The 19,503-nt window shown below is 34.1% G+C and overlaps 4 protein-coding genes across 5 annotated transcripts; 2 read left to right on the top strand and 2 right to left on the bottom strand.

Moving 5' to 3' along the window:
• Positions 1-336: 336 nt before the first annotated feature.
• On the top strand, positions 337-1,958 carry LOC104760050 (U-box domain-containing protein 57-like). Its single transcript, XM_019239068.2, has 5 exons — positions 337-636; positions 739-870; positions 951-1,134; positions 1,219-1,694; positions 1,785-1,958. The coding sequence occupies exons 1-5, from the start codon at positions 352-354 to the stop codon at positions 1,956-1,958; spliced, it is 1,251 nt and encodes a 416-aa protein (XP_019094613.1). The 5' UTR covers positions 337-351.
• A 4,542-nt stretch (positions 1,959-6,500) lies between these two features.
• On the bottom strand, positions 6,501-8,207 carry LOC104758893 (uncharacterized). Its single transcript, XM_010481860.3, has one exon. It carries the CDS (start codon positions 7,879-7,881, stop codon positions 6,694-6,696), a length of 1,188 nt encoding a protein of 395 aa, XP_010480162.1. The 5' UTR covers positions 7,882-8,207; the 3' UTR covers positions 6,501-6,693.
• Positions 8,208-12,795: 4,588 nt separating this feature from the next.
• On the top strand, positions 12,796-15,271 carry LOC104758892 (NAC domain-containing protein 21/22). The gene is made up of 3 exons (XM_010481859.3): positions 12,796-13,317; positions 14,213-14,493; positions 14,597-15,271. The coding sequence occupies exons 1-3, from the start codon at positions 13,116-13,118 to the stop codon at positions 15,083-15,085; spliced, it is 972 nt and encodes a 323-aa protein (XP_010480161.1). The 5' UTR covers positions 12,796-13,115; the 3' UTR covers positions 15,086-15,271.
• A 96-nt stretch (positions 15,272-15,367) lies between these two features.
• On the bottom strand, positions 15,368-17,744 carry LOC104758891 (uncharacterized). Of its 2 annotated transcripts, XM_010481858.2 has the most exons (9): positions 17,557-17,744; positions 17,370-17,469; positions 17,091-17,271; positions 16,843-16,915; positions 16,580-16,759; positions 16,388-16,485; positions 16,155-16,243; positions 15,791-15,964; positions 15,368-15,722 (listed from the first exon to the last, which is right to left on the bottom strand). In XM_010481858.2, exons 1-9 carry the CDS (start codon positions 17,642-17,644, stop codon positions 15,557-15,559), a joined length of 1,149 nt encoding a protein of 382 aa, XP_010480160.1. In that variant the 5' UTR covers positions 17,645-17,744; the 3' UTR covers positions 15,368-15,556. The 2 variants fall into 2 exon arrangements, with proteins under 2 accessions (XP_010480160.1, XP_087352155.1); XM_087496029.1 differs by lacking the exon at positions 15,368-15,722 and having other exon boundaries at positions 15,787-15,964; positions 17,557-17,724.
• Positions 17,745-19,503: the final 1,759 nt, after the last annotated feature.

Here is a 19,503-nt window from a genome sequence, read left to right as displayed (position 1 = left end):
AATCTTCTATTTATTTTGCGGTTGTATCTAGGGTTTGTGTATGACATCATTGACATGTACCTTAATTAGAACCTATCAATGAGAACGGCGCCAGAACAGTCTCTTGCTTCTTTGTCAATTGATTTTGCGTTTTGAACCTACTCAACTGGTTGAAGCAACGCAACTCTGACAAGAGCAAGGATGAGATTGTTCATGTAATAATAAGATCGATCTCCCTCTGCTAATTTTCTTTTAAAGGTTCTCTGTGGCTTTTTGTTTGTAGGCATATACATCTATCTATATATTTATATGAGACATTTTCTAATGGTTTGATCACTAATTATATGTATGTTGCAGTCTTGCGTTTTGGATATGGCGACATTGGAAAACTCGTGTGTATTATTTTCTCGTCTATGTGTAGAGCTTTTTCACGAGATTCCCCTTCTCCCATCTGACGGCGAGTTTACAACTTTTGAGGGACAGTTTTTGCGCAGATGCCAAATAGAGTTTGAAAACTCATCCCCCAAAACAGAACAATTCCCACTTGTTTATGTTGATGAATCAACTTATTGGAGATTCATCAAGACCGTTAGGGTTTTGGCTGAAATTTTCAAGAATACGAAGATCACTGAAACAACACGGAAAAACATAACTAAGGTTTCCTTGCCTTTGCCAATTTTTGTCACTCTTTGAAACTGCTAATTTTGTAGGGTTTTTGATTAAGAGCATATATACTAGTGTAAAATTGTAATTTTGTAGGAACTTATGAATCCCATCTGTCCACCGGAGAGGAACACTGATGCTATGAATTTGTTTCTCTGCTCCATTGGAAAACTAGCTGACTTAGAGTTTTCTAATGAAAATCTGAATCAGCTAGTTCAAAGTTCTCTGGTAACACAACCACCGTCTGAATTATAAGACATATGATATTTAAACGTAATCGTGTCTCTAAAAGGCAGCTTGATTTAAAGGCTGTAGAGTTGGAGAGAAAATACAAGGAAGAAGTCAAGCTTAGGAAAGAGGCAGAAGATGCACTTGCTAAGAAAGAGGGAGAAGTGGAGATGGTGGTACTGTTGCTTGAGTCCTACAAGAAAGAACTAGGTAAAGTGCAACTTGAAGCTCAGGCCTTAGGGCACAAGTATGACGCAGAGTTGCAGCTTAGGAGAAAAAGAGAAATCGAACTTGATTTAATGACTTGGAACGATGGGGATTTCCTGCGCATCTACAATGAGCAAGTGGAGCTTAGAAAAGAAGCAGAAGATGCACTTGCTATAAAAAAGGAAGAAGTAGAGGTGATGGAAGGGCAACTTGAGTCTTACAAGGAAGAACAAGGTAAATGTCAATCACAAGTTCAAGAAGCCTTGGAGCAAAAGCATGAAACAGAGTTGAAGCAGCTTCGGACAGAAACTCAACTAAGCAAAGAGTTGGAGGGAATAAAGCAACTGCATGAAGCATGTATAATAGAACAAGACAACCTGAAATCACAGGTCTTAACTTGGCGAGACATGTACGACCAAGAGTCAACTGTTAGGAAAGAAACAGAGGATGCTCTTTCTAAAGAAAAACAAGAGCTCGAGACTGTCAAAGGACTACTTGAAGCGTCCAGGCAAGAAGCAGATGTGATGCGACAAGAGAGGGACAATGATCTCAAAACAGCACAAGAGTTAATGACAGAGCGCCAACCTCTATCATCATTTGTCTGCCCTATCACACAGGTAAGACCACAACTCCGCAAGAAGATAACTTGCGTAACACTCAGATCCCATAGATGTTTAATAAGTTAATGTGGTTTATATTTGTCGCAGGATGTCATGAAAGATCCGCACGTTGCTGCCGATGGATTCACATACGAAGCAGAATCTATCAAGAAATGGCTTAGCACAGGTCACAAGAGGTCGCCGATGACAAATCTTCAACTTGCTCATGTCAACCTTATCCCTAACCGTACTCTCCGGTCTGCGATTCAGGAGTTGGTTTGATTCTTCTTTTGTTTTTCGAACCGGTTTACTCTAACTTGATATTGGGCCTATAACTCAATACGTATTTTAAATCTCTTTCATAACCAGGGTCGTACGTGGCTAGATCGGGACCTTGCTTTTATAAATAAAATATCCGAAAATAGAAACAAAGCCAATTTTTCTCAGAACGGTAAAGAAGACAAGTGTGCTTTTTGTACACACCTAAAACGCCATGAAAAGCCAAACATACGAAAGACCAAGATATATAAAAGAAATTGATATGTTCCCACTTTTTTCGGTAGCAATGAAAATAAAAATCACGTGACAATCGGACAAATGTGACGTAACACACAACACTTTGAGAGACTGTCTGATATTTCAACAAGTAATGGAATGGTTTCTTCAGACTTCAGTTTTCGAAATAATTACACCTATAGCAATGAGAGCCAACGACTTCTTGCTTGCTCCCTTTTAAACTCAATCTTCAGATGAAACAAGGCATGCTTAAAAAGCCAAAACCCTAATCACTGACCTAACCCTATATAGGTCTCCTATATTTTTAACTTTCTAACACTATTAATTATTTGTTCGTAATTAAAAACTGAATGTCTTTTTCTATTACATCTTATGAAATTCGAAAAAACGAGAGCTGGAGAGAGAGAAGAATAATAAATGAGAGAGAGACAAAAGTGAGAGAGGAACAAGAACAAAAAAGTACGTAGATGTACACAGAGGGAGATAAGAAGAGGACAAGACAATGGCCTGCAGATTTTTTTTACACATCGGTCAATAAATTAACTTCCTATATACTTATATATTTAGGCTCTATCATTGCAACTTGTTACCCCAAAACGTTATAGATACACGCATTTTTATACACTTTATTTATATTCACACCTCAGTACGCGTACAAGACAAAATATTTCTTCTTTGTTTTTTTCAAATTTTTTTTGTTTCTTTGTTTCCCTTTCTTATTACCACCTCTTTCTATTATAAACTTTAAAATTATTACTATTCAATCTTACATCTGGTTCTTTGTAACAAACAGCTAAGAACCCAGCTCTAGCTGTCCTTTCTTCTCTGTCTATGTTCCGTAGCACAAATATGTCATTTTCTAAAAAGCTTATATCATTTTCTAACAAATTCTACATGATATGGAAAAAACTATCTAAAATACAATTAAGAAAGTATAGGTTTGATCTTGTTTATAAAGATATTGGGTAAAGTATAATAAAATATTTGATAACCTGTGAAAGTGTGAAGTCTAGCCAAAAACAAATGAATGGATATAGGGGAAACTCAGCATGAGCGCCATGTATTATTTATAGTAAACCCTAAAGTTATAAGGGTTTATATTTTTTAATGTCTTTTGTCGTTTCTTTTTTGTAAAAGAAAACAATTAAGATCAAGAAAGGATGATTAAGTGTTAAATTATATAAGTAGCTTATGTCTTTGGTACTTAGTTTAAGCGCCGTTTGATGGACTAAAATAATGTAGAGAGAAACGATTCTCTTGTAACTAATTTTTTTTCTTCTTTGTCGGCCTTTTCACTAGTTAAGCCATTTGTCGTGACACTGTTTATTAGTAGTAAGAAAGAAAAAAAAAAGACAGATGCAAAAAGGGCAGAGTGAGAGAACCAATTGGTAGAGAGAGAATCTTTACAGAGGGCACAACACTGGGAACTATCACGTTCTCTCATTCATTTCACCACTCTCTCTACCTTTACTCTTTTTTTTCTCTTTTTTTTTTTAATTACCAATTCATTATCAGTTTCTATTTTTTACATAATGTAACATTGGTGGATGAAATGTACACTAGGTATTTAATGATTTAGGACAATGTATTCGACTCTATTAAAGTGCGTTCCAATTTGGATTTAGTAGTCCGGTAAAAAATTAAAAAAAACTCCATGTACAAGTATTAAAGGGAAAAAACCCGAAAAATACGCCATCTAATTTTTTTTTGCTGTTTAATTTTTCAAGTTATTAAATTTTCCAAAACATACCTGGTTTAATTTTTGTTGTTTTTAAAAACCTTCATCTTATTAATATTGGTATATTCATACACGAGTCTTAACCAAAGTTAAAATTTAACACCCACGTGTTTAATTAAAGAGATCTAATGACATTGTTGTCCTTCTTCTTCTTCATAAATCGACAACCTGTTTGAGAAAGATAGAACCCTAAATTTTCAAAAAGCGATTTTTCTTCTGAAACTTCGAATCCCGAATTCCATTGATTGCAATGATAGTTGCCATCTGATTGTGTGGTGTGTTCGTTGCAAGAATCGACTGAGAGATGAGGTATGAAACCGTTGTTAATTTCAATTTTAATTTTTAGGTTTCAGGAATTAGGGTTCACAATTTCTGGGTCGCAATTTCTGTATTCAACTGGGTCCCGATTTCTGGGTATTAACTAAACGATCGTTCATTTCAATTGCTAGATGTATGGTTTGCGATTTATGGTTTGCGATTTAGGGTTCGCAATTTAGAGATGGCGATTTATCTGGGTTGGAGATATATTCATTTGGGTCCCGATTTTGTATTTTTTGTAGTTTAGATCAAGTTTTTTGGGTTGGGGATGGTATTTCGATGTCTAATCAACAATTTTTTTGGTTTATTTTCAGTGGTTTCGAGAAAATTAAACTCAATATTCACTTTAGAGGAGATGTCTTGTTGAAGGATGGATCTTTCGTCTACATTGGAGGAGATGAGGCTAAAAATATGTTGATTGATCCTTATCATAGAAAAATCGCTTTTTGAAATTTTAGGGTTCTATCTCTCTCAAACAGGTTGTCGATTTGTGAAGAAGAAGAAGGGCAACAATGTCATTAGATCTCTTTAATTAAGTATGTGGATGTTAAATTTTAACCATGGTTAAAACTCGTGTATGGATCTACTAATATTAATAAGATAAAGGTTTTTAAAAACAACATAAATTAAACTAGGTATTTTTTAGGAAATTTAATAACTAGAGGAATTAAATGGCCAAAAGAAAGAACGTATTTTTGGATTTTTTCACAAGTATTAAATAGTTATAGTAGATTGTTTGTTTATTTAAAGGCAGCAATAAATAGTTTATAGGCTTAGATTGATTGTGTTATGTCGTTTATAAATTGATATTGATAGATCCTATTATTTGACCTAACGGCTACTTCTCTCAATCACTGAAGTAAAGTATGACAAAATGAAGTGATTGTCTGTGTATGATATGATAACTCTCTCTCTCTATATATATATATATATACTCAGAAAAATTTATTTTTTCCAGAATAATTTCTAAGAATTTAAAGTGCAATGCTACTTTACAGATGCATATAATGTGTAGTGAGTGTATTATTTGCATGAATTATTCTTGTCCTCTTGTTGTGGATCGATTGGGAGAGAATGAATCCAACGGCTGGGATTTATGAAGCGATGTTCCATAATCACGAGCAACTTTATTTATTTTCAATTTAAAATATATCGATCGTGGTCTTTTTTCTTAAGGAATAAATTATTTTGACGACGGAGCTAACTTTTTTTATTTACCGATTTTTTCATAGCTGCAGCTAAGCTAAGCTACTACGAGTGACAGCTCTCTTCAGGCTTTGACCCTTAACAGTGTTTTTATTCATCAATAATCTCAGATCTGTCCCTTAATTACTTACTTATATTATACTACTACCTTAGTTGTCTCTTCAGTCCCTTGAAATCTTCAATCCACATTATATTTTCATTGTTTATTTTAAACATAATCCAGACAAAATTGACTACAGAAGAACTTGATATTACTGAGAGGTTTCAACTAAACTTCAACATTTTCTTTTGGGGTTTGATAAACAAGTTTTAAAATGGGTTGTTAGTGTTACCAAAAAAAAAAAAAAAAAAAACATGGAGCTGTCTAAATAATTTGATTACTCGATTTCATAAAAGATAAGAGTCTACTTAATTATGTTTTGTGAAGACATATCGAAGATCCTCTTTGATTTGGTCCACCGACCTATTTCAGTCTATCCTCACTAATCTACTAACTATGGACACATGCAAATTTCAAGTTGTACTAATTATCTCTACTTTTTGCTTTAAACCAAATTAAAAGCTGTCTTTCTTAGTTAAAAAAAGTTTACTAGTAGCTAGGATTTGTATCTTTCAAATTAAACTCGCATAAAGTTGTCGTTTTTATATTAATATACACTACATTGATGTCAAAAACTGAACAATGCTATTAACTGAGAAGGATTTGCAATTTGGATCTTCATTGAGATTGCAAACTCATTATTAAGAAGAAAAGTAACTCTAATAATTGAAGTAGGAACTTCTCCCCTAAACAGTAATTACAATTTCTCTTTATGTAGTTAGTTAATCATTTATCATCTTTAGGTTATTATTCTGTCAAAAACTATTTTTAAACATACAAAAAAATCTTTTGAAGCAATCTCCGAACATGGCAAGCACATCATACTTTTTGGTCAGAATTTTCTTTAGAAAAATATTCATCGAATTTATCGTTTAACAGAGAAATTAAAAATATTTGTTATTGCTTTGTTTGGTCTTTCCGAGTTAAAAAACTCAAATCGATGTGGTTTATGAAAAATACTTCATGATTTACGCGATAAACCGAGAAAATAAATTGTTAAACCGTATTTACATATTATGCCCCCAAATTAAACTGAAGTTTACAAAACAACCCGCAAAAACTAAAGCGTTAAGATTCCCCCTCTAACTCCGTCTGCCTAAACAAAAGTCATAACGGTTTACCAGCTGACTTAACCCGGTTTACTTCTCTAATTGTTCGAATTTCGGTTCAAGCCTGGTTCGATTGGACCGGTTTTTGCCGTTGCTCTGTACTTGCGATTTGTTCCCCGGAGACAGAGAAGAAGACGAAGAAGATGACGAAGATGAGAAAAGCTGACCAAAGAAAAGCCCTGATTTCAGAGAACAAACCGGAACATTAAGAACCGGCGTGATTCTGACATTAGCAGAGTACGATCTCGGCATGCCATGGTGCTGCTTCATCCTAGGTCCGCCGGTGAAGCTCCCGGGACTACTCGAGCTTCTTTCGAGTCCATGAAACACTATTTTACCCGAGGCGTTAAGTCTCGGACTATCCGCCGTCACAGTGAGTCCCCGAGATTCAATGTTCGCCGATGCTGAAGATGATCCGTCAGCGGAAGGATTCGACGTTGGATGATGCCGTCTCGGTTTAGCTAACCTGATTCTCGGTTGGTTAGAGTTTCGTAGATGAGTCCGCGACGGAGCGATCGGGTTAGGACTTGGTTTGTCTAGGTCAAGCGAGAGTCTTGGAAGGTCATCGATCTCGTGGCCAGAGGAAGACGATGAGGAGAGTGAGAGACGTGAGGAGGCGATTGAGATTGATTCTGAGATATCTGATTCTTTTAGCAGCGGCGACGTCGCGGCGGCGGCGGTGGAGGCGGAGGATTTAGATCCCCGGTGAAGACATTGCTTAAACGACGACGTTTTGGGGTTTGAGGGAGGAGAAGAAGAAGAAGTGGGTTTAGGAGATTCTTGTGGCTTGGCGTTGTTGACAAGTCTCTTGAGACCTAAAAGCTCTCTCCAACGAGTAGTACAACGAGGGGCTTTAGGGGAGAAGAGGTCAGAGATCTCCATCTCAAGTCTCCGGCAAGATTTCAGAACCTCCGGTGATCCTCTTGGTTCGGTGGTACTCTTGGGGACACCAGAGAACTTCAAAGGTACGAGCTTTCCGTCGGAGAAGAGCTCGTCGGCGGAGAGCATTGTCACCGGATCTTCGAGACAAAACTCAAAATCCACAACTGGATCTTGGTTCTCCGGTAACGGATCAGGTTGTTGCTGCTTGCCGACGACGGAGGAAGAAGGGCGTCTGTTGTTGTCTTCTCGGGTCAAAGACAGTCGAGGGCTAGTCCATCCGAACGCAGAGAACTTTTCCGGCGAAACACCGGCACTTTTAACGCAAGCGGAAGCCATTAATTTAATTAGAGCTTTGGGGCATTTGCCGGGAGCAAAGCAAAGTATGTATGTAGTTAATAAGGAGGGTTTTGGTTTGGAGAGAAGTGGGAGTGACAGAGACAATCACTATTTATATACTTACTACACAGCTCAGGCTCAGGCTCAGGCTCAGGTACACCGTACCACACACTTGTTTTCATTTACTGTAACCAATTCGGGTCGGTTCTTTTTACTGGGCCGGGTTTATCTATGTTAATGGGCCCAATTATTATGTTTTAGTATATGACTTTTTTTGTCAATTTATGTCTGTGTGATTGAGAGGGTGGTAAATAATACTATTGTGAAATTTTGAGATCTGGTTCGTGTGAGCATTTAATCAAAAAAAAAAAATTTGTTTGTTTTGTTATTATGTGAAATTGTTCTTTCTCATTATGGTCACCTACCAACCAATAATTGAGCATGATCATAATAAGCACACGTTTCGTGTATTCATGCATAAGCATTTTTGTTTTCTTTCTACCAAAAAAAAAAAAAAAACACTTCCTGCATCTGCATGCTTTGATTCAGGACAAATATTAATAGTATGGCATAAAGTTCTACTATTTAAATACAAAGGAAATTTCTATTTTCAAACGAGAAAAATAATTATTTTAGTTTATTTAAATTTCTTAGAATGGTAATGATGTCAAAATAATTAATGAAACCAACAATGAACCATCGACTCAATATATAAAACATACTATATGATTGTTGCTTCTAATTGTTGTTACCAGGGTATCTTGTATGGCATACATATTTCAAGAGTCAAGACTCACCAAAAACACATAATTAAACAACCGCGCGCATATTATAAACTCACTTGGTTATATATCTCTCCTTTACCACTACAAGAAAATAAGTTTATTGAGACGTATTTTTGAAACAAAAAATTTCCGTCACAAATTTGTGACACTTTAAATACGATATTATGACTAAGTTTATTTGTAACAAATTCATAGTATTTTCGTCACTATATTATGACGAAAAAACTCAGTAACAAAAGTTTGTCACAATTAGTGACGAATATGCTAAGATAATATTAATCGTCACTCTTATGATTACATTGTGACCAATATGTTGTTGCAAATTAGTTATGAACTTATAAAAGATATGCAAGTCACAGTTTGTGACATAAAAATGAGTAAACTTTAGTCATAAAATAGTATAAATTGTTATGTCATTTATACAAAGCCCATTAAGCCAAGTCTCTAACCCTAATTTAACAAGACTTATTTAAGAGATGATTAGGGTTTTATTTTTTATAATTTCGTGCCTCCATAACCTAGAGAGAGAGAGAGAGTGAACCATTTGAGAGAAAGAGAACAAGGTGCCACAATTAAGATTAAGGACAGATCTTATATGCTCTAGGAGATGGTAGAAAATAAGGGGTAAACGGACTCTTTTATGGACGAATTTTGGTGAGCAATTTTCCAACCCATAGATGTAAGTTTTCCCCAAAGGATTTTGTAACCCCTTTTGTAAATTAAAAGTTATACATGTTTTCTCAAACCTATTCTGCGCAGATTCGCGAATTAACATCAGTCATCTTGTGAAATCGTTTCCCACTGCTACAAATTGAACCAGAAGCTGATCTACCAAGCGTTGGAAAGATCTGAGTCTTACCTTTCCAGAAAGCCTGAAATCGTTTCCATAGGAGTTATAACATGGAAGTTATCATCGAATATGTTCATCTGGACGAATTTGTGATTTTTTTTTTTTGTAAGAATAAAGATAGCTTATAATGTATACCTAATGTTTATGATTATAAAAAATTTGTATGATAATAAATTTAAAAAATAATATTGTTTTGAGATTGATTTTTTTGTTATAATTTTTATCATATGCAATGAATTTTTATTATTAACACCATTTGAAAACAACTTCTAATGATAAAATTGGACATTATGATAGTCACAAAATATCATGATTTTTGAGTATTTGTTAAAACTTTGCGACAAATTTCTAATTATCATTTGTGGCCATTTGAGACTATAGTTTCGTAACAATAAGATACATAATTAAAACGTTATTTTAAACACGAATTGTGACGATTTAAAGACGTTTTGTTAGTCTGTAATTAAGACAGTTTTGTTACTTTTTGGTGTCGTAGTTATTGATGACAAAATGGTTACTAATATATTCGTTGCAACTCTTGTGACGTTTTTGTTACAAATAAAAATTTGTGACCATTGTATTGCAACCATTCAAAAATCGTCACAAATTCGTAACAATGTTTATATTATGACTAAATACTTTGTATTGTGACTAAATATTTCGTCTTAATACAATTATTTTCTTGTAGTGTACGCTCAAAATCACATTCATATATACTAACTTGATCGTCTTTTTATCCATTGAAAGATGCAATATCAATGTCCTCTATCCCCACACGTACGTTTGTATCTTCCATGATACAAAGTTTATTCACTTCTGAGGGACTACCTAACCTGGTTTGATCTCATCAACAACGTCTACGAGATCGATGGTTCATGGATTGTGAAGACCAGGATTATAATGTTGCTGAAAGGGTATACTAATGTAATTATAATGTTGCTGAAAAAAAGGTATGAATTCGAGTAATGACACAAAAAGACCTTTTTCCAAAAAAAAATATTAGAGATAAGGATATACATATATAGACGATGATACCATTTTGTACGTACCATACTAGTTTAGTGAGAGTAACCATACCAACGATACAACTTTATTTTATTTTTATTTTTTTTTATAAAGAAAGAAAAGAAAATCACATCATCACTATGTATTCAAATATATCAATTATTATAAGGTTGTGCCTTTGGGAGTTTATTTGATATTACTATTCATCGATTGAGTAAATGAAATTTATGCCAAGAAAATATCGGAAGTGACTTGAGATCTAACATAAAATCTAATATCTCACCCACTGGTCGAAAATTTTGTCTGGATCCAAAAAAAATAATCATGGACATACAAAATCAATTAAAAAATCATTCGAAATCATTCCAATCACAAAAAATATAAGTACATTTTAAAATATGTATAGTTGAATGATGCTTCACCTAATAAGATGTTATTTTCTCTTATTTTTTGAAATCAAATTCGAATATACTTTTTAGTATTGTCTACCATTATAGTAACCCTTTTGATATCTATAACGAAACATTTAGGTTTTAAAAGACCCCGTGAGAGTTTAAACTTAGAGATATATCCCTCAGCCGGAAAGTCGTATAAAAAACAATAATTCGTATGCATGGGCTAAAACATACAATATTGTTATCACAATTAATGGAATACACAATACCGCACATAATCCAAAAAAACTTTAGTTCTATCCAATCGAATAGAGAGGAACTATAACTCCCGACCCAAAGTACATTGAAAGTTAAATAGGAAGTAGGAACTCAAACTAGGTTTTGTCTCTATCCAAAGATCAAAAGGTAAATTAGAATGAATCGAAGTTTGACCAAGTCAACTACAAAGGGTTTCGTTAGTTGTTGTTGTGGCCATCACTTCCCACTTCTCCAAGGTCACTAACGACAACATCGAACCCAATACCTTCACCACGCTTTCATTGAATCTTACATCTCTCTATATGGACCAGCTTATTCTTCTTCTTCCTCTTCATTCATTGTTTTCATTTTGTATTTACAATATCGTTGTTCTTATATAGTCTTCCTTGTTATTAAACGACTACTAGCATGTAAAACATATGATAATCTGAGGTAATGGCGAAAATGACACTGCTTTTGTTTATATACGTGGCCCAGCTATGATATGAAATAGACATATCCACAATTAAAGGGCAAGTTTTTGAGTGTTTATATCTCTAAAATCCATGTAATGACCATTGGCTAATAAATTAATCTATTCACCGATTTTATTAAAAATATAAATTGTGGAATTTAGCAATAGGGCAAGATGAATGGTCCACGTCTTTGGGCCTTTCAAGATCCAGCTGTTCACACGAATAATTCATTTGATTTACTCGATCGGATTACTATGTTGTTTTTAAAACGAAGCAAATGTGTCTATGACTACGACAAAATGATTATACAATTGGCGTATTAAAGACGGAGATTACAATGCGATACCATTTTCATATGACCAAGGGAAAAAATAATAATCAGAAAAAACTGACATGTGTTTCATATAGTATAAACTATTTCCAAATAACTAAACCATTTATCGTAAATAAGAAATGAATCAAATGCATTCTTTAATTGTTGTCTCCTGTTTCATGGCAGCCTTCACACTGTTTATGTATACAGAACATAATGCATTATTAAAGGTCTTAAACCAATTTACTAATTAAACCATTTATTTTATTTTTCTTATAACCTGATGAGAATTCTGAAAATTCATATAATAATCTTACAGTTTTTTTTTTTACTTGCAAGTTCATGTATACTATTATTGTAGTTGTAGTTGTGCATCCATGATTTATAGTATACGTATGTTATTGTCTTATATTGGGTCTGATTGGTAACGTAGTCAAAGCTGTACAAAAAAGTTGTAAGCTTAAACTGTAAGCTTTTAATGAATAGTGCAAAGCTGTAAGAAAAAACTTTAAGTGAAAACTGTACAAAAAGTTGAGAGTAAAGCTTTTAATAAAGTTTTTGGTAAAGTTTTTATGATTGGTAAACTTTAAAACTGTATTTTTGTACAGCTTTGTACCGCTTTGTAAAGTGGTTACCAATCACAACCATTATTTAACAAATAAATTATATTTCTACTTATCATCATCTAATATATTTGAGGAAAATATCTTGACATAATAATTCTCAAGGCAAACAACTAAGTTACTAACCCTAGACTTTTTTCATTATCCCCTCTTATGATTTTTTTTTCTTTCAAAAAACAATAGTATAAAAATGACAGAGAATATCAACTTTTATGTCCTTATTGTTTGTCTAGGCAAAAATATGCTTTGAAATGATTATTTTACAATAGAGAGAGTACGTAATAAATACTAATTGATTTGAAATGGAAACATATACAAACATATGTTTAGAGTAATTAAAATAGTATAGAAGTTGACGGCATGGCCGGGTGCGCAAAATTACTACTTAAACCCACGGGTCTTCCTCCTCGGACACCACCCAAATGATCCCAATAATTATTCTTCTCTCTCCCTCTTTATCCTCTTTCTTTTCTTCTTAATCACGATCCTCTAATCATATACTAAAACCTAATAAAAAAAATCAAGAGAGAGAGAGAGAGAGAGAGGTTCTATGGAGACGGAAGAAGAGATGAAGATAAGTAGTATAAGCATGGTGGAAGCAAAGTTACCGCCGGGATTCAGATTTCACCCAAAGGACGATGAGCTTGTCTGCGATTACCTGATGAGACGATCGCTCCATCACAGTAATCATAAACCACCTCTCGTCTTGATCCAAGTCGATCTCAACAAGTGTGAGCCTTGGGACATCCCTAGTACGTCGTCTTCTTAATTTCATTCATTCTTGATATCAATCTTTATTAATCTGATTTTTTTTTTTTTTTTTTTTAAAAAATATATGGTTGGTTTTATAAAATTATGTCCTCATAAATTCATAATAATATATATGACATATGAGATATGCTCTTCTTTTGTCTTCGTGGTTTTCATAGAAACAAAATTTGAAGAAAAAAGTTGGATCAATATCGTTCGTCTAAACCACTTTAAGATGATGTCACCTCATTTCTTTTACTTTCATTCTATACAATGTAGTCTAATATATATACTCCATTCAATCCTTATTTAAACATATCACAATATTGGTCGATAACTTTATAAGTTGTAGAAAAAAAAAGTACGTATATATTACGTAATAATTTTGAAATTTCGAGAGACATATAAAATTATTTATGAGAAGTTGACACTCTTGGCGTTATCCTCTCTTTTCAAGAATTTTTTTTTTGGATAAAATAAAATAAGATTAGGACAAAGAGACGAAAAAGTCAATTTCTCAATTTGTTTTTTTGTTTTTTTTTTGTAGGTTTATTAGAATAGTAGCACTTTGAGTGACACATTTTGCAAGTTGCAAAAAAAAGTAAAATGCGTTCGGTTTGATCATAATTAGTATTCTTTGTTATTCTCTCCTTTGCTTACGCCTCTAAATGGGTCCTGTGATATTTTTATAGTTTTTCAAATCAAAAGATAAAATTGACCCTTCAACTGCTTGATAATAATACTATTGAATTTATATATCCTATAATTTAAAATTGACCCTTCAACTGCTTGATAATAATACTATTGAATTTATATATCCTATATTTTTATATCCTATAATGTTTTTAGATAATATTGTAACTAAAATGGTTGTGTATGATTTTTACAAATGGTCAGAAATGGCATGCGTGGGAGGGAAGGATTGGTATTTCTATAGCCAAAGAGATCGTAAATACGCGACCGGGCTGAGAACAAACCGAGCTACGGCCACTGGATACTGGAAAGCTACAGGCAAAGACAGAGCCATTCTAAGAAAAGGTAAGCTTGTTGGGATGAGGAAGACATTGGTGTTTTACCAAGGCCGAGCTCCTCGAGGTCGTAAAACTGATTGGGTCATGCACGAGTTTCGTCTCCAAGGATCTTATCAGCCTCCCGATCATTCTCTGACTTCTCCAAAGGTATACCCCCAGTTTATTCCATTTCTTCTTGATCATCGTTTTATCACTTCCCGAGTAAAGACTCATTAATATAGTGTTCTCCATGTGTTGTTGAGGGAAACAGGAAGACTGGGTCTTGTGTAGAGTGTTCCATAAGAATACCGAAGGAGTTATCTGCAGAGACACCACGGGAAGCTGTTTTGTTGAGACAGCCTCTGCATCTCTTCCTCCTTTGATGGATCCTTACATCAACTTTGACCAAGAACCCTCCTCTTATCTCAGTGATGATCAGCATTTCATCACCAATGAGCACGTACCCTGCTTCTCCAATTTGTCACAGAACCAAACCTTAAACCTAACCAACTCAGTCTCTGAACTCAAGACTCCTTGCAAGAACCCTAACCCCTTGTTTACCTGTGGTTCAGCCCCAGCTACGCTCACAGGCCTCGACTCCTTCTGTTCGTCAGATCAGATGGTTCTCAGAGCTCTTCTCAGTCAGCTCACTAAGATCGATGGAAGCCTCGCGGCTAAAGATTCACAGAATTATGGAGAAGGTAGCTCGGAGAGCCTCTTGACCGACATTGGTATTCCAAGCACTGCTTGGAATTGCTGATAGTGTAACGAGAGTTATTATTGCTATATTGATATCCATGATTGGAACAATTCTTCGGTGGGGAAATCATGTGTGCGTATCTGATTGTAAAAACATTTCCTCACTCTTGTACCCAGTAGATTCATGTAAAATACCACTTAAGACGCTATACATTCATATATATATATATATATATATTTCATCCTAGTTCCATTTGTGTCTACGATCAAGGCAAAGGCACTGTCAGGTTTGTACATCAACTTAGCAGAAACTGTCAAGATATTTAAGTTGCTCACTTTCACAGATAGAACCACACTTGCTGTAATTTCTCAAGAAATAAAGTAATAGTTTAGGAATATCACATGATATTCTGATATGTATCTGTTTCATCGGCAAATAGAGTTCACGAGGAAGAATGTCGTGGTTACTTTACATGATTTTAGTGGAATGTATATATAACTCTGTTTAGTACTATTGGGCATATGGTACCTATCAGCTGGAAGTCTGCAAAATCTTTGACGCTGCAGCTAAGCCACTGAGTATGGCACCTTCGACATTTGGGCTGACACAGAAATCTCCACAAATTGCTAAATTCCTGTTTCTATCCCAGAGGCACCTCTCCTCTACGGCTATGCTTTTGGCTGGAAACGCACTTCCCCTGGAGACAACAGATCATTACGATGACAAGCGATTAGAGAAAGAAAGACTAAGAGTCCGGATGCTTACCATCTGTGGGCTTTCATGAAAAAGGGGAGAGAACTAACGAGGCCAGAGCTATGAAACTCTTTGAACATCTCTTCTGCTATTTTGTTTAGTGTTTCATTCGATAGCTTTTGGAGGCCGGTCCTGGCAATAACACCATTGGCATAGTCTGGAGTTGAATGCAGTATCCATCTTTCACTAAAAAGTCAAGATCAGAACCCAAAGAGTTTAGAACACTGAAGCAATCTTACCCCATATATAGTGATCGCAACTGCTCATATACTGTACTTGGTCGGATCAATCTCTCTCTCAGAATTTTTTTTTTTGGAAAGAATCAACTCAAAATATGATTTTACACTTTTTTATTTTGGTAAGTGAAGTGATATACCTATCAGTAGACCGTCCTAGCTTAGTGCTATCACAGTGAGCCCAGCTCAAAATCTCAGAATTCTTGAAAGATAAGCCTTTAACTGGTATCTGATTCAAGAATCATAGAAATGGAAAACGATAGAAATCAGCAAGGCTTTCACTAGATTACTGTTACCGCAAAATTTTGTAGATGAACCCATATACTTTGGCTAGCAGATTGATTACAGACTGGAAAAGAAAAAAAATTATTACCAAAGACAATGGCTCCTTGAAAGCTAGCATAAGAGAGAAGCATGGTAAAACAGGAATAAGTTGTAGTTTAGGTGCCAACTCCGGGACTAGACTTAAGTCTGTGTTAGGAAAACAAATAAAAGTGGATAGAGATAAATGTGATATAACACTGAAACGGCAACTGTAGGAGAACTGAATTCATGCAAGTCTTACCCAGTGGCGGTGGGAGTCCGGTTACTTCAGTGAATCTTGGAGAAACAATGTTTTTATCTGACGCAACGATTCCATCGAAACAACCCACGTTTTCACCTTTTGAATCTGTCAACAACCACGGTATCTCTTCTTCCAACCATTCCAGCTTGGCAATACCAGTTCCAAACATACTTTTAACACCTACACAATGTTGATTACAGAGACTGATGTTTCAGAAGTTTGAGTTAAATCTCTCGACTACATAAATATTTTAAATAAAGTACCAGATTCTTGACACAAGGCCTTAGATATAGAGTTCATGCCAGGAACACCCACATACTTCTTTGCATTCCCTTCCTAGAGAGTAGACACATTTAAACAAGAAAAGCATCAAGCTCCAAGATGGATAAATTATTGACTACTTGGGGATCAATCAATCAATCAATCCTAGTATCGAGTATCTTACAAACGCAGAATGAGGCAGCAACAAGGTAATAACACTTGATAGCAGAAAGAGAGATGTTTTAAAGACCTGTTGGAAGCCAAGAAACTTGTTGGATGCGCAATCGAAACTCCCAAAAACTTGTTTCCATTCAGAAACAAAACCTCTGGACTCCCACTCGTGAACAAGAGCCAATGCATCAGAGTTGCTCACACAGAAAAATGGAGCTCCATGATCGAACATCAACTCCTTCCCATCTTCTCCAATCTCTCTGCACATGATTCAAAAAGCTCAACACTTTCCACAAATAGACAAAATCCCTCTGGGCTAGCAAAAGTATAATTAGGGAAGAGGGACAAAAAAAGGAACCTTCTTTGAGACATACGTCCACCAGGTCCACGACCCGAGTCGAAGATTGTGACGGAGACGCCATTCCTTGCCAGAGTCGATGCGCACACGGCTCCCGAAACTGCTCCGATATATTGAAAACTTTATTTTCACGAATGAGAAACCTATAATTGAAAATCTAAGAATGAAATTGAGAAAAAAACCCCACTTCCGCCGCCGATAATGGCCACCTTCATTGCGACGGCAACGCTGCTCATTTGCTTCCTAATCGCCGGCGAGATTGTTGTGGCTGCCATCGTTTTGCACTCTGCCTCATCCTCCCAAAAAGAACTTAGTCTCGTTTACTATTTTGGCTATGCAACTGCGTCCCGTTTCTGTTACTAAAAACGACACGTCACAGTTATATAATGCTTCCTTCTATTATAAAAGAAAAAAAAGCTTAAAAATACATCTATTTTTTATTTAGAAGTTTAATACCTCGTCTTTTTTGGTTGGAAGAAAAATACCTCATTTAATTAAAACATGCGATTTAATACTCAAATTAATAAATTTTGTTAGTTTCATACTTACGATTTTTTTACAAAAGTAAAATTCCGTTTTTACCCTTGGTATATCAATTAATAATTAATTTTAAATGACATGGTATTAATTTATAATTTTATTTGAATTAAAATTAATAAAAGGAAATATTAAATTAATTTAATTTTAATTCAAATAAGCCTATAAATTAAGAAAAATTCTTGGGTTTACAAAAGAGTGATTAGGGTTTAGATTTTACAATTAAACAAAATTATATGTCGGTTTGGGTTTACAAAACAGTGGTTAGGATTTAGATTTTATAATTAAACAAAATTATATGTCGGTTTAGATATACAAAGAGTGGTTTAGGGTTTAGATTTTACAATCAAACAAATTTATATGTCGGTTTGGATTTATAAAAGAGTGGTTAGAGTTTAGATTTTAAAATAAAAAAATTATATGTCGGTTTGGGTTTATAAAAAAGTGGTTAGGGTTTAGATTTTACAATTAAACAAAATTGTATTTCAATCTGGGTTTATTAAAAATGATTAAGGTTTAAATTACATAATTAAACAAAATTATATGTCGGTTTGGATTTATAAAAAAGTAATTTAGATTTACATATTATAATTTAAAACTATAATATAATGTTTAGAATTAATAACTTTAAAATTGAATGATATATAGATTTTGTTTCTTTAATTAATAATTTGTTTTCTTAATTAAGTGGGGGTGAATCTAAGAATTGTCCATAAATTAATACTATGTCATTTAAAATTAATTATTAATTGATATACTACGGGTGAAAACGGAATTTTATTTTTGTCAAAAAATCGTAAGTATGAAACTAACAAAATTTATTAGTTTAAGTATTAAATCACACGTTTTAATTAAATGAGGTATTTTTCTTCCAACCAAAAAAGACGAGGTATTAAACTTTCAAATAAAAAATAGATGAAGTATTTTTAAGCTTTTTTCCCTTTTATAAAAACTTCACGAATTCTTTTATTATATGTGCTTTTCCCTTTTTCAAATTCATATTGTGCCAAAAAAAAAAAAAAAAAAAAAAAAAAAAAAAAGAAAAAGAGAAGAAGTACAAACAATAAGACTCGATTTGACCCACTTAACAACACAATTGATTTGATTAGAGCACCACAATGGACTCAAATTCGATTTTAATTTCAAGTAACAACACCATGTCACCATGGAAACTCAAATGTGACAAATAAATTACCTAAGATACGACCGTAGATTGAAAGGCTTAATTACTCACTAACTCTCACAAACTGAATTAGTATGTTTAATCTCTAATAAGAAGAGAAGAAAACACACAAGTGTCAATGCCGCCGTCATGGGAATTATCTCGAGAGAATTACTAGCTCACGATCTTATGTAATAAAGTGTTGACAAAAAAAAAAAAAAATCTAATAGTAAAAGATTAGTGAATTGTTTATTAAGATGGGTCGTTTAAGTACCTTAATTTTGTTGATGAAGAAAAAAAATCTTAAATTATATTTTTGTAAAAATATTAAGAAGTTTTTCTTCATCAACTGAAATTATAATTTTTGTAATTGGGCCTCATCATCATGTATTTAAAAAAAGAAAAAAAAAAAAAAGTAAAACAAAACATGACTTG

Source organism: Camelina sativa, chromosome 17, assembly GCF_030686135.1.
Source record: "Camelina sativa cultivar CO46 ecotype springtype chromosome 17, ASM3068613v1".
Lineage (NCBI taxonomy): Eukaryota > Viridiplantae > Streptophyta > Magnoliopsida > Brassicales > Brassicaceae > Camelina > Camelina sativa.
The sequence above is the reverse complement of the archived record's forward strand: the minus strand, read 5'-3'. Positions and strand labels throughout refer to the sequence as shown.